The sequence below is a fragment of the Procambarus clarkii genome, chromosome 89, assembly GCF_040958095.1.
Source record: "Procambarus clarkii isolate CNS0578487 chromosome 89, FALCON_Pclarkii_2.0, whole genome shotgun sequence".
Lineage (NCBI taxonomy): Eukaryota > Metazoa > Arthropoda > Malacostraca > Decapoda > Cambaridae > Procambarus > Procambarus clarkii.
The window spans coordinates 6105630-6120644 of NC_091238.1; the positions used below are offsets into that span (position 1 = coordinate 6105630).

At 34.0% G+C, this 15015-nt stretch overlaps 1 protein-coding gene and 1 long non-coding RNA gene across 3 annotated transcripts in view; both read left to right on the forward strand.

Annotated features, from left to right (window-relative positions):
- LOC123773433 (tumor protein p53-inducible protein 11) overlaps positions 1–15015 on the forward strand; it is a 74776-nt gene that overhangs the window by 51259 nt on the left and 8502 nt on the right. For both annotated transcript variants that reach the window (XM_069317860.1, XM_045767190.2), the window contains one exon: positions 900–996. In XM_069317860.1, the coding sequence (XP_069173961.1) occupies positions 900–996 (97 nt within the window). The remainder of the gene's footprint in view (positions 1–899; positions 997–15015) is intronic.
- On the forward strand, positions 1003–7756 carry LOC138359131 (uncharacterized). The gene is made up of 2 exons (XR_011225767.1): positions 1003–4825; positions 4864–7756. It is a non-coding gene; the product is annotated as an uncharacterized lncRNA (long non-coding RNA).

The window sequence follows — 15015 nt, forward strand, 5'->3', positions numbered from 1 at the left end:
TCTCATACTAGGAACATTTGAGGGCCACAGGGCTAACAACACTGCAAACCAGACATGACACAGCTTATCTCATCAAAACTTTTAAAATACTGAACATTTTGGAGGATATTGATCCAAACAACTTCTTCAAAAAGGTCAGATGTAACATGAACAAGGAGCAAAGATTTCAACCTCAACAAGCCACAAATGTAGGACAGAAAATAGGAGATGCTTTTTCACCTATGGGGTTTTAAACCCACGCAACTGCCTACGTGCCAAAGTTGTTAATGCTGAAAAACTTTGGAATTTTAAAATCCAGCTTGAAAAAATCATCAGTACAAATGAAGGGACCTTTGACAAGCTGCCAGCTTCCTGTCCTCATCGAGGCCACTAGTGTTAGTGGTCCTTGGGTAAATTAGGTGATAGAACATGTACCCAACCATTTCTGTCCTGCTCAGGATTTGAGCCTGGAATTCTCGAATGTGAGTCGAGAATGAATCTGGCTGTACAGTACTATCATAATAATAATAATGAAGCCTAAAAGAAGATGGTCAGTTAATAGATGGAAAGACTCAATAAGTTGTGGAAAAGTGAAGATTAAGTGTAAACAACATTTGGGAAATGGCTAGAAATATACAGTAGTTAGATTGATTCCTTAAAATGCTGACTTTAATTACATTTTTTAATCAAATGGGAAAATATCTTTCAAAATGCACTTCTTTTGAGGTAATGTATATAATTTTCTGTACAATTTATTGCATTCGTACAATACTGTATATATATTTTAATAGGTATTTAATTTGCTAAGATATCCTTTACACATCTGCACATGTTTATAATTAATTTATATTCACTATTCAAGCATATTCACAATGCAAATTGAATAAAGCCCTGAAATATAAATGCACTTTTTCTGACAGAATGAAGATGAAGCATTGCTCGAGAATCGTCTAGTGATGATTATAGGCATGCGAGCAGTGATGTGTCTGATCTGTCTAGCCTACTTCTACTCCATTGGTGAGCCAACCTTTGGGATACGCAAGTCCACTTCATACAAGGATCTGGCTAAGGACGAGTGCAAGAAGGACATTTAACACCTTCCTCTTGTTCTTCTAATCTTTCTCTCAGTCCTCACACTCATGAGCGATGCTACATAACACCTGTGCTTTTAAACTCCAATTTTTCATAAAAGAAATATACAGTACTGTACTTATAAATCAAGGCAAATGTATGGTATCATTGCTATAACTGCTGCAGTGAGACTAGAGATTTGCATGATGAAAAATATGAATAACAATGTACATTTTTTCTGCACAATGCATTATAATTCTTAACTAATACTGTACTGTATTATACAAACCTTTCTATCTCATTTGTAATACTAACATGAGTGTATCTGGATCTTACTGTAAATATTTTATAATACTAATTCTTAAATAAACGAGAGATTAATCACTTCATCTGAAGTTGAATTAAAGGAGGATAAATGCTGTGAACATTTCCAGTATTTATAAAATGTCTTATAAGGAGTAGATGTAAGAATGATTAAGGTTCCTTTTTATGTGGATGAGCTAGAAAATTTGGCAACTATAGAACATAATTCCAATATGGTGTATTCCCAAATTTAATCTTTTTTTATTATTTCTCTAATATGCCTCTTCAGTGCCAGTTCATTTTAGATGTTGTATTGCTACAAGTAGGCCTATACAACATCAGTAGGCCTATCTTCAGCTTAAAGAGCACATTTCTTGCAGCTGTATTGAGCACTTGATGTCTTTCATGTTAGCCAGTAGCCCACTAACCACACGTTGACGTAACTGCTTAACATTCTGACTTCATTATGGATGCTCATACCTAAGCTGTGCTTTGCTTTTTAATTTTTTTTTTGTATAATGGCTGGTTTGTGATATTTATTAGTTATAAGTCCTTAAAACACTTATTTCATAAGTTTTTTACTTTTATATATTCTTATGAATATTATCTGCTTGTGATTCTCTTCTGCTGATTTTGATAAATATTTTGATAATATACATATACAGGTGTTTAATATTTTGAGTATGTTTAGAACAGACTTTTCTAGTTACAGTATTTATATATTTATAATTTAAACTTTCCTTTAGCAATATTTAATGAGGTTGTTTTAAGTGAAAATAACATTTTGGATAGTTTTAAAACAGTTGGGCTACTTTTTGTTTTCATATGCATTAACTGTGACAAAATTTTGAAAAGCATTAGTTTTTAATAAGCATTCAAATACCTGGTTACCTGGTTGATGGTAACTGGTTAGAACTAAAATAAACTAAAATAACTGGTTAAATGCTTTAACTTTTAAAATTTGTTGGTGCATTGGCATTTACATATTTGCATTATATTAGTGTTGAAGTTACATTTAATGAATGTTTGTGTTTCTCTGGCATTATTTTAATAAACTATACAAAATAACATCTTCCTCATCAAAATAAATCTAGAGTAGCATCAGTTATCTGTGACACTGTAGGCCTATGTGTGACATCACTGGCTTGGAAACCTTCGCAGCATGACTTTTACACCTTAAAGGCACCAAGTAATACCAATGTGGTAATTTCAAGATTACATGGTTTGTATGGCTGATATTTCCTTTTTCCTCGGAGTGGTCTCGTCCTGTAGATGATATTCATCTTGCTTTCAGGAAGCCCACATAATATACTGTTCTGTACATGTACTGTTGGCAGTTTCAATCCACCTCAGTTTTATAAAATACAATATTTCTTCATTAGTAAAGAATTTATAAATTTAGTGTCTAATTAGAATTTATCATTTCACCAAATACTAAATCTGTATGCAAAGATTGAGAATGAAATAGTTACAGTATAATGAAGACTATGAGTCACAATAATGTGACTGAAGATATGAACACTAAACTACACACCAGAAGATGAGGAGACGACGATTTCTTTTCCTACCATTCCCTTTCTGTTAAGAAAAGTGTTCTCGTCTCTCTCTTCCTCCTCGCTCTACGCATCAGTGACCCTCAGTTTCTTGATTCTGAAATTGCCTTTTACAAATCTTTCTCTTGCCTTGATTACCCCTTACATTTTGTCAACTGTGCCTATTCTCAAGCTGAACAAAATTTCTTCCATCCAAAACCTGTTTCCAACACTAGTACCACTGTGCTTCCCTTCCCTTCATATCTAAACTCAAAAATCTCACTAATACCCTTTGTCCTCTTGACATAAAGCTCGCCTTTCGACAAACTAACATTCTTCGTAGTAATCTGGTTCACACTGTTCCTCCTGCTCCTAATGTTACAGGTGTCTACTCTATTTCCTGTTCATCTTGTCCTCTCCAATACTTTGCGGAAACTGGTCGTATTCTAGATTGACAGACTTAAGGACCATAAAAGAAGTGTTAAGTCTGTAGACACAAACAATGCTTTCTTCTGTCATGTTAGGGATTCTAATCATCCTATTGATAGGTCTTCTTCTAAAATAATCTTTTCCTGCCTCTACTCTTCACAGACACCGTCTTGTCGAATCAGCTCTGATACACAACATACCCAATATGAACCCTAGTCCTTTCTTTGTTGCTGTTGACTCTTCCGTTTCACAGTACATACTCAAATGCTCTAACCTTTCCAACAAACGTGACCTAACATAAGCCTACCCATCCTTTTCTTTTTTTGTCTTTCTCCTCTTATTCTTATGTTCCCATTCTTACACCCATTATTACTCCCCTTCTTACACCCCTTTATTACACCCATCCAATCCATACCTTTTGTCTTGCTCTTCCTTCCTTTAGGAATTTCCTCCTCCTCACCTCCACCTCTCTCTTGCCTTACTTAATACCTCACTCACTTTCATCACAATCGACGGGAGACATGTCCCGTCACGCAGGGTGCACTCGCACCTCCACAAATCTCGAGTATCAGCTCTTGATACTGGTAATGGCTCAAAAGGGCCACCACTTACGGGCTACTCATGCCCGTGCCACCTTTTGGGTGGCTTAATCTTAATCACAATTGACTTGATAATGGTCCAGGACGGACCAAAATGTTGTCGTCTCTTCATCTTCTGGTGTGTGGTTTAGTCTTCACAGTATAATGAATATTGCCAGTATTTATAATAGATAGTTTTAGTCAGGTTTTTATACATGATCATTTGTTATAATTTGTTTTTTCTTTATGACTGAAAAGTTTATAGAGTTACTTGTCTGTATTAGATATAATGAAGCCTCTGTACATCATGATTTTGATATTAACATAATTTGACATTAAAACTATAAATTCTAATTGCAGAAGTTCCAGGAATTTCTGAATGATAGTTTTCTATATGTCACACACTAGAAAAGTTAGTAGAAAATAATTATTGAAAGATAATCTTTCAGATTATCTTAATGATAAAATCATTATCTTCAAATTACTGAAACTCTGGTGAACACGAAGGTGTTCGAGAATATTTTTGCTGTAGGACTGAGGGAAACACAACAGATATTAAATCGGGCCTTATAGCAGAGTCGCCTATATGCCCTTGGCACACAATCGTGGGATCTGGGTTCAATCCACGGGCAGGACAGAAATGGTTGGACACCTTTCCTTTCACCTGATGCCTCTGTTCACCTAGCAGTAAAATTGGTGCCAGGAGTTTGGCAACTATTATGGGCTGCATCCTTGGGAAAGGTTAGTAGTAGGCCTAGGGGGACCTCAATAAGTCTAAAGTACAAGCTTTTGTCCCCAACAAACAGGGAATTACTGTATATTGTCTTTGGTGTTTTAATGAGAATTTTAGTGTAGTTAGTATGGAAGCACTTCTGTAGTTGAAGTAAATAGTTTAAAGGATTTAATGTTACATGGTGAGCAGATTGACAGTAGGTTTGCACCTTACAACATGGTGAGCAGATTGACAGTAGGTTTGCACCTTACAACATGGTGAGCAGATTGACAGTAGGCCTACACCTTTTACAACATTAGAAGCCCCTTGAATCACCTTTGCCAATGCAGATAACATATACAACAACTGTTTCTTAAATCATCTGAACAGAGTTTTCATATCACTTTGTAAATTGTATATGGAAGAAAATTAAAGCTTTGTGTTACTGGGTATAGTACTGTATATACTTTTATTTTGTTACAGTAATTACTTTATTTTTATGAAGAATACAGTAAAAGTCTTAAAAGTTACAATTAAATTCAATCACAGTAAGATATTTAAGAGCAAATTATGAGACAAGTTGTAAATGGCTTTTGTATTGGCAAAAGATACTTGAATTACCATCAAGTAAATAATATGCTTGAATCACTATTGTGCGTTTGAATCACTATAGTGTGCTTGAATCTCAATGATGTCCTTGAATTACTATTGTGTGCTTGAATCACTGCTGTGTACTTGAGTCACTATTGTATGCTTGAATCACTAGTGTGTGTGCTTGAATTACTATAGTGGGCTTGAATCACTATAATATCCTGGAATTACTATTGTATGCTTGAATCACTAGTGTGTGCTTGAATCACTGTTGTGTGCTTGAATCACTATTGTGCACTTGAATCACTATTGTGCACTTGAATCAGTAGTGTGTGCTTGAATTACTATAGTGGGCTTGAATCGCTATAATATCCTGGAATTACTATTGTATGCTTGAATCACTATTGTGCACTTGAATCACTATTGTGCACTTGAATCACTATTGTGCACTTGAATCACTATTGTGCACTTGAATCACTATTGTGCACTTGAATCACTATTGTGCACTTGAATCAGTAGTGTGCACTTGAATCACTATTGTGCACTTGAATCAGTAGTGTGTGCTTGAATCACCTGTGAGCTTGAATCAGTATTGTGTGCTTGCAGAGCAGTAAACACCGTTGACTTCCTTTTAACTGGTAGAGCAAATTATCTTAAAGGAAGAAGATTTTGTTTTTTGGAGTATTTTATGTAATTTTACTAACAAACAATAATCTGTGTAAAGTGATTAAATTCCATTCTCCCCATTAGATTGAAGATGTTATTTATGACTTAGCTGAAACACTTGCTGCCTTGTGCTGTTAAATGCTTGAAAATCATCACAAGATCTTGCGGCCTTTGATTCGATATTTGTTATAAATAAACATCACAATGTTTAACATCAATAAATTAGTTAATGCCTTAAAAATTTTATCATTTTCATATAAATTAACATTACGCTTTTTATTATGGGATTTATGGCCTAGTGTCAAATACAGCTTTTACAATAGTTAAGTATACTATTTGAGTACCCAGGTTATTTTTAAACATAAAACAGCATGAAAGGTAAAATGTTTGATCCACAATTATTTTCCCTTGGTGTTTATTAGGTAACATACTAGCCGGGAAAACTGACTTAAATTTTAACAAATTTTTTCATCTCGGGACATAAAAATTAATTCCTTGTTAGCGTAGCTGTCAGAATAAACTTCAAACATTTCATGTATTGTGACTGCTGTGTTGGAAGATGTAAATATGACATCTTATTAGGCGATTAGTAGTAGTTGTAGCATGTCTCTAGTTTGTGTTGATGCTTTATGTTAAGTTTTTGTTGATGTACTCATCAGATTAAATTTAGTTTTATGCCAAATTTTTCTTATATATATAAACTCTTTCTTACTCGAGCAATGGATTAAGGATGTACTGTAGCCCCTTCACAGTAGATGTAAAGAACAATGATTCTTTCATGTATATTACATTTTAAAACTAGAACCTATGCCGTACATTTCGGTGGTTTTGAACTCTTAAACCCAATTATATACAGTAATTGTTTTGAATAACAATTCTTGCCATTATCATATTACTCCTGGGTTCCATTTACAGTATTTGCCAGTACTGTATGTCCTCAAATTGAAGCTGTTAGTGCTTCATAAAAAGCTAATGTTATGCAGAGAGTATTCGTCGCACATATTACATTTTTCATTAATTAGATTCTATCATACTTTTAGCAGAATAACTAATTATTATATTCCTGGAAATTTATAATATGAATGAATGACAGTGTCAGACCATGAAGGAAGAATTGAAACAGGAATTTCTTTAGGTACTTTCGTATTTAATAATACATCTTCAGAAGGCTTAAATTTCTCACCCACAAAATGGTGTTTCATTACATTCAATGCTGGTTTTTTCCTCATCAATTCAAAGGCTTTACAAAATTTAAAATAATTATTAAATTTCCTGAAAACAAATTAGTGACTCCAAGTTTCACTAAAAATTCTTAACCATTAATAAATACTGTGATAATTAGAAATGCATTTAATTTGCATGTGTCAGCCATTGTACTAATTCTATATATTCCATTGCAGTAGTTATTTACTTGAAACTCATAAGACATTTTTGAGTTCATATGTGATGATACACTAACATTTATGTAATTTTTTTCATTATCAGAGTTTCTTTTACTTTAAGTAATTTGCTCTGCCATTCTTCTCCAATCTTCCTGTTGAAAATCAACTTTACTGAGCTGTTATTGCTGTCAAGCTGCATTGTAATTCCATAAGACGTGCCTATATGCAAATTGTGTTGCTGACTTAACATATACAAATAGGGACAGATGATGTTCTAGCCTAAATATAATTTCACATGGTGTGTACCATTTGAAACAATTTCAAAAAGTTCTGTCGATTTGTCCCCTTGGTTAATCTCAAACGCCGATGTGCTGTTAATTAGAATACTGTATTTGTGTAAGTTTATCAGCTTTTGTAAATACTGTACTATGAAGATTGTCATTTGGCTGCTGTACACCATCTTACAAAAAAAAAAATTATATCTTCATGCACATAATCACTCATGTAAATGAGTACTTATTTTTAATATAGTATATACTATAGAGGTGCTATTAAAGTACTGTAGATACTCAATCAAATGATCAACTGGTTTACTACAAAACTGTGGAGGTGGGATGCACATAAATAACAATGCTTAACTTGCTTCAAAATATAAATGTCACTGACTGCTCTTAAACTTAATACATAGACATTACACACCCAACCCACACATCTGAAAGAAAGATACCCTTATTCATTTCTTTTCACATGTTTGAGCTGGATGTCCAATTTTCAGCCATGTTATTATGACTCACTGTCTGCATAGACATTATGTGTGTACTAAGCCATGTTCCTAATCTAGAATTAGTAGTGAGTTCTTCAAGTTGTTTCCACTTATATAACAATAGCATCCAAATATATGAATGATAATTATACAGTATGTGAAAACTCTCAGTGACTAAAGACTACCTGGCAGCCACATGCCCAGGAATCTGGGATCACCGAAGACAATTGTAGTATTTTGTGATCCTCGAGTGTCACAGTGGTCACATGTCCAGGGGGTCTACAGTCACCCGAGACAATTGTAGTATTTTGTGATCCTCGAGTGTGTCACAGTAGCCACATGTCCAGGTGGTCTACAGTCACCCGAGACAATTGTAGTATTTTGTGATCCTCGAGTGTGTCACAGTAGCCACATGCCCAGGGATCTTCAGTCATCCGAGACAATTGAAGTACAGTATTTTGTAATCCTCAAGTATCACAGTGGCCACATGCCCAGGAATCTGCAGCCACCCGAGACAGTTGTAGCATTTTGTGATCCCAATCTAGTGTCATAATAGTGCCATCATTGATGCCTCAAGATGCTGTTGCCTTAATTAAGCATGGCATTTTCTTTTGTAAAATGGCTAGGCACCCATAATTATGTTGTTTATTAACTGATTAGTTATATTGTACAACAGACATGGCCATTTAGTTAATGATAACATAGCATCTTTGCTCCTTGGATAGAGAACAGTTACAGTACATAAAGAATATCGGGATATTGAACACTCAAGCACAAAAGATGATTGAAGCTATTTTACAAGTTTAAGTTATAATTATTGTATGTCACAGTTAGTAGGCATAAATACATTTTCATCCTGTGAGTTAGCTTAATCACCTAGGATGATTTGATGGAAGACTGGTATATGTTGGGTGAATTGAAGCCCAAATCTTTATAAAGATACTGGGATGTATATATACTTTCTCAAATTCATTTCTGTTGATGATTATACTTTAAAATCCAATGATCCCTGAGTTGGGTTTAAACTACTATGCCTGATGATGCCAAATATTTAGTTTGAGAAAATGTGTGTGCATATAAATATACACGGTAGTAAATGAGAGACATTTTAGCAGGTAGAAAGATGATAATAACAGATAGAGGAATATTACCAGACTGTAGGGAGATAACTAGTGTAATTACCTAAGTGTAGTTACAGAGTGAGAGCTCTACTCGTCATGTTTCATCTTTCCAGCACTGTCATATAACACTTTGAAACTACTGATGGTTGTAGCCGCCACAACCTTCTCGCTTGTTCCAACCGTCTACCACTGTTTGGAGAAAATGAATTTTCATATTATGTGGGGTTATGAATTAGTGCTGGCCTCAGTGATGATTATAGTCAATATCTGTGCCACTGCATATATCTCTCCATATAATCTCGGCATATAGAATGCAGAGATCTATTATGCATTTGCAGATGATGCAAAAGTCCTTAAGCAAATCAAAGATCTAAGATATTGTAGTATACTTCTTCATGATCTGGACAGACTGAGTAATGGGAGTGAATGAAGGTTAATGAAATTTAAGGTGGAAAAATGTCCAGCAATGGAATGCGGTATAACATAGGCATTATGTTACATCCTCTGCAACAGGAGTCTTATGAAAGTGGACAGGGAAAGGGACCATATAAATAGAAAAGTGCCTAATGTCTATGCAATACTAGCCAACCTGTGGATAGTATTAAAGTACATAGATGATGCAATATGATGTACTGTATAAGAATGCATGTAACAAAATGGATTCCAGAACTCAAGACAAAAAGTTGAATTTGCTAAGGTTTTCTAAACAGCAAAGACAGAAGAAAATAGGGGGACATGATCACTACATAATGACAAAGTTGAGGAAAGTTAAATATAATAATAATAGTAATAATAATGATAATTTGTTATTAAAAAAATATACAGAAAAAGAAAATGATACAGTTGTCGCGTATCTGTTACAGTAAGGTGCATATTTAGTAAAGTCACTAGTATGCAAAGCATTTTGGGCCTGCCCCAAACAGAATGAGATGATATAAGTACAAAAATAAAAAAACACCGATATAGATGGAATATTGGAAAATGTTTCTTTAGTAACAGCTGCAGGTGTTGGCATATGAAGCGAAATGTAGGGGAACATTGACTAGACTACCAACCAGAAAGTCTGGTCAGAGACTGGGCCACTGGGACATTGATCCTCAGAACCATCTCAAGATAGGCTAGTTTTAATACTACATTTAAATATTGGTGGCTTTACTTAAAGACAAAAGTACGCTTGATTGTTCCAAAGGTTTGGTTAACTTTTTGACTGCTGTTCCTATATTTTATGTATATATATATATATACATTCCTTCTGTTAGATCGTTTATGTAGATGATGAAAATTAATGGTGCAAGAACTGAACCATGTGGTACTCTGCTAGTAACAGTCCTCCCAGAAACATTGTCTCTGGTTACCACTCTCATTTGTCTGTCAGTTAAAAAAATTTCATCAATGTCAGAAGTCTCCCTGTCACCTCTCCACCATGTTCCAGCTTCCAGAACATCCTCTTGTATGGGACTCTGTCAAAAGTTTTTTTTAGGTCCAGATAGACACAGTCAACCCAACCATTTCTTTCCTGTAGAATCTCTGTGGCTCTATCATAAAACTAAATAGATTTGTTACACGAGATCTTACTGTTCAAAAACTCTACTGTCTGCCAGTTATTGTGTCATTACTCTCTAGTTGTTCTACCATTTGATTTTAACTATTATTTCTAGTGTTTTAACTACCAGAGCTTGTTAATGATACGGGTCTATAATTTAGAGGTTTTTCTCGGCTACCATTTTTATAGATTGGAACTATTTTTGCCTTTTACCATATACAGTATCTGCTAAAATTCCTGTGCACAAGAAAGTCTGGAATATTAATTGGAGTGGAATGCTCAGCTCAGTTGCACATTCTCGCAGCACCCAAGGTGAAACTCCATATGGTCCAACTGCTTTTATTTCTTCCTAGCCTATTAAATAATTGTTCCACTTCGTCTTGAGATACCTCTATGTATTCTATAGTTTGCTCTGGAGTTGGGATTGGGTCTGGCTCTCTTGAAATCCTCATTTTGTAAAAAACTCACTTTGGAACTGTTCATTTAGCATTTCATACATTTTTTGTTCATTCTCAGTAAACCTGTTCTCCATTCTCAATCTGTATTTTATTCTTTACATGCAGCTTACTTTTAATGAATTTAGAGAAAAGGCCTGGATCTGTTTTACATTTGTCTGTTATCCCTTTCTCAAAGTTCCTTTCTGCCTGTCTCCTCACTGCTGTGTGTGTGTGTTTCTTGCTTGCTTGCTTGTAGTGCTTGTATGTTTGAAGGTTAGGTTAGGCCTCTACCTATATTGTACCCCTTTTCTTATGTGTGTGTGTGTGTGTGTGTGTGTGTGTGTGTATATATATATATAATATAATATGACAAGTGTCAGACCACGAAGGAAGAATTGAAACAGGAATTTCCTTAAGTACTTTCGTATTTAATAATACATCTTCAGAAGGAACATTCATTCTGAAGATGTATTATTAAATACGAAAGTACTTAAGGAAATTCTTGTTTCAATTCTTCCTTTGTGGTCTGACATTGTCACATTTTTCATCATGTGTTAATTTTCGTGATTTTTACACACACACACACACACACACACACACATATATATATATATATATATATATATATATATATATATATATATATATATATATATATATATATATATATGTCGTACCTAGTAGCCAGAACTCACTTTTTGGCCTACTATGCAAGGCCCGATTTGCCTAATAGGCCAAGTTTTCATGAATTAATATATTTTCTCTAATTTTTTTCTTATGAAATGATAAAGCTACCCATTTCATTATGTATGAGGTCAATTTTTTTTTATTGGAGTTAAAATTAACGTAGATATATGACCGAACCTAACCAACTACTACCTAACCTAACCTAACCTATCTTTATAGGTTAGGTTAGGTTAGGTAGCCGAAAAGGTTAGGTTAGGTTAGGTTAGGTAGGTTAGGTAGTCGAAAAACAATTAATTCATGAAAACTTGGCTTATTAGGCAAATTGGGCCTTGCATAGTAGGCTGAGAAGTGAGTTCTGGCTACTAGGTACGACATATATATATATATATATATATATATATATATATATATATATATATATATATATATATATATATATATATATATATATATATATAATACATTCTGTATATAAATACATATATATAAAATGTATTATTATACAAGTAGATGCTAATACGTGCCTCTCAATGAATCTGTGTTATTTATCTGTCGTTCTAATAACCTTATTTATAGTGTTGATATGAAATTGTCCTTATTCTTTCTTTGAACTATATTTAGTTATTAGATGTTAATATTAACACTGTTAAAACTATAGGTCGTGTTTAGAGCGCATTGTGCATTATTGCTCTTCTGTTGGTGTCTTCCCAGATGGCAACTGTGACATGTATACTAAGGTTGACATTAGGTAGATGATTATAAATTACTGCCAAGTGGAACACTATTTCAAATTGTTTGTGGGGGTGAGCAGTGATGAGTACAAAGTGCTGACATTGCAATGTAGAAAACACTAATAATATTTCCTGTAAAGAGACTTTAATTTCAGATAATGTTTCGTTCATACTGGTGCAACTCTACAGTAAAAGTCTACTCTCACTTATCATTGCATTTTTCTGCAGTTGTTTTGTTGCAAAACAAATGTCATTAATGTCTCCTGAATTAAGTTTAACTCCTTAACCTCAGAAGAGCAATATGTATTTCAGTATTTAATGTTTCTATGTCTATTTCAATTGGCACAATAATTGTTGGCTTAAAAATAATTATACGCTCTATAATACTTCAGTATATTAGACTTAAGTACTATTGGTGGAACTCCATTGAATGTGTGTGTGTGAGGCTTTTATATGTGCTAGCAAATTCATACACTAAATCCAAATAGATTCTGTATATCTACAAACAAGACATTTGTGATATTAATTTGTGATATTAGCATGAAATGCTATGTAAAACGGGGTATTTATTGCTTAAAAAACATTGTGAATCTAAAATCTAATAGCGTTACTATGCACGATTTCATCATTGCATGGCTAATTCTTTCATTGATGTTGTTTATACATCGATATTGTACTCCTGTACAGATTAGAGATTAAACTGCATGTGTTATTGCAGCTTATTTAGGTGTGTTTACCTGAGAAATTCACTAGTGAATGTACATATCTTGACTGTTTTAAAATGGATATAAAGAGTATATTCAAGAAATTGAAAATAAATTTAGCTGTAGAGATATTTATTATCAGCATAGTGGTGTATGCTGGTAAGACATTACTGTACTTACATAGGTTACATTTCTCATCCCTTGATGGTTCAGTTTGTACTTGCTTTTAATTTGTTACTTTTGGTCAAAAGTTTTAATTACTAATCTAAAATACACTGTATTCGAAGGAATTCAAGCAGCAATTGGTTATTTAAGCCCCTATACTTCTCCAATCACATTTTGCAGTTTCCTCCTGTGTTCTAGTAGCAATTTGCAATTTTCTCCTGTGCTCCAGTCACCATATGCAATTTTTCCTCATTTAATTTGTTAATTGTTTATAAACGTGTACCTTGATGTAGTATTTTTAAATAGTTGTGCCATTTTTGGGTTGATGGATGACTTATGGCAACAAAAGGTCATTCAGGAATTTGAAGAAAATCATTTGTCCAACCTTTCGCTAAGAATGTTTATATTACAGTATTCTTTATTTGGGATATATCCCATGCATTTAATTACTGTACGATTTAATAAGGGAAAAAAATAATGTCAACTGAAATCATTAGCTTATAAGTTTAAAATCCTTGTTGCATATGTTTAGCTAATTAGATAATATTGAAGTATTTAACTGAATAAAGATTGCCTTGCCCTTTGATAATTATAAATATATTCCATTCCAAGCTTAGGTGTAGTATGGAGTTTATACATATAATTTTCTTCACTCGTGGATCAATATCCTAAAAAAATTTAATATCCTTTATCAAACTTGGTAATTTCCTAAGTGTAGTTACAGGATGAGAGCTACGCTCGTGATGTCCCGTCTTCCCAGCACTCTTTGTCATATAACGCTTTGAAATTACTGATGGTTTTGGCCTCCACCACCTCCTCACCTAACTTGTTCCAACCGTCTACCACTCTGTTTGCAAAAGGGAATTTTCTCATATTCTTTCGACAGCTTTGTTTAGTTAGTTTAAATCTATGACCTCTTGTTCTTGAATTTCCAGGTCTCGGGAATTCTTCTCTAATCAATTTTATCAATTCCTGTTACTATCTTGTACGTAGTGATCATATCGCCTCTTTTTCTTCTATCATCTAGTTTTTCCATATTTAATGTCTCTAATCTCTCCTCGTAGCTCTGGTCATTCAGTTCTGGGAGCCACTTAGTGACATGTCTTTGCACCTTTTCCAGTTTGTTGATGTGCTTCCTAAGTAATCAAACCTGAATGCAGGTTTTCTTAAAATAGGATTCAGCAACAAATTATGCCATATAATTTTGCTTAACTCTGTTCATAAAGGTGAATAAAGATCCTCTGGGGGGGGGGTACCCTAGGCACGGGTAATTTTGGTAGTTCCTCTTTATAGTTTGTTGTGGAATAAGTTAAGCTGTAATATACTGTGCTAAAAATGTTATAAATATATTATTCATGCAATGGCCTCCTCAGTAACTCCCTGGTGCTTAGGCTCTTAAGTACTGTAGAGCCTCTCAATTACACTAGGCCTCTGAGACTCTTGTAGGTGTTTCTGAAATAAAAATCAGAATCTGGCAAGGGAAGCATTGGGAACAGAGAGCAGCCCAAAACCAGAGAAATCACCCAGAAACTTACATGAGAAACAAAACAAACCACTGTTCTTAAGAAATGATTGAAATTAAATCCAGCTAGAAAAATCATCAGGACAAATGGGACATTTG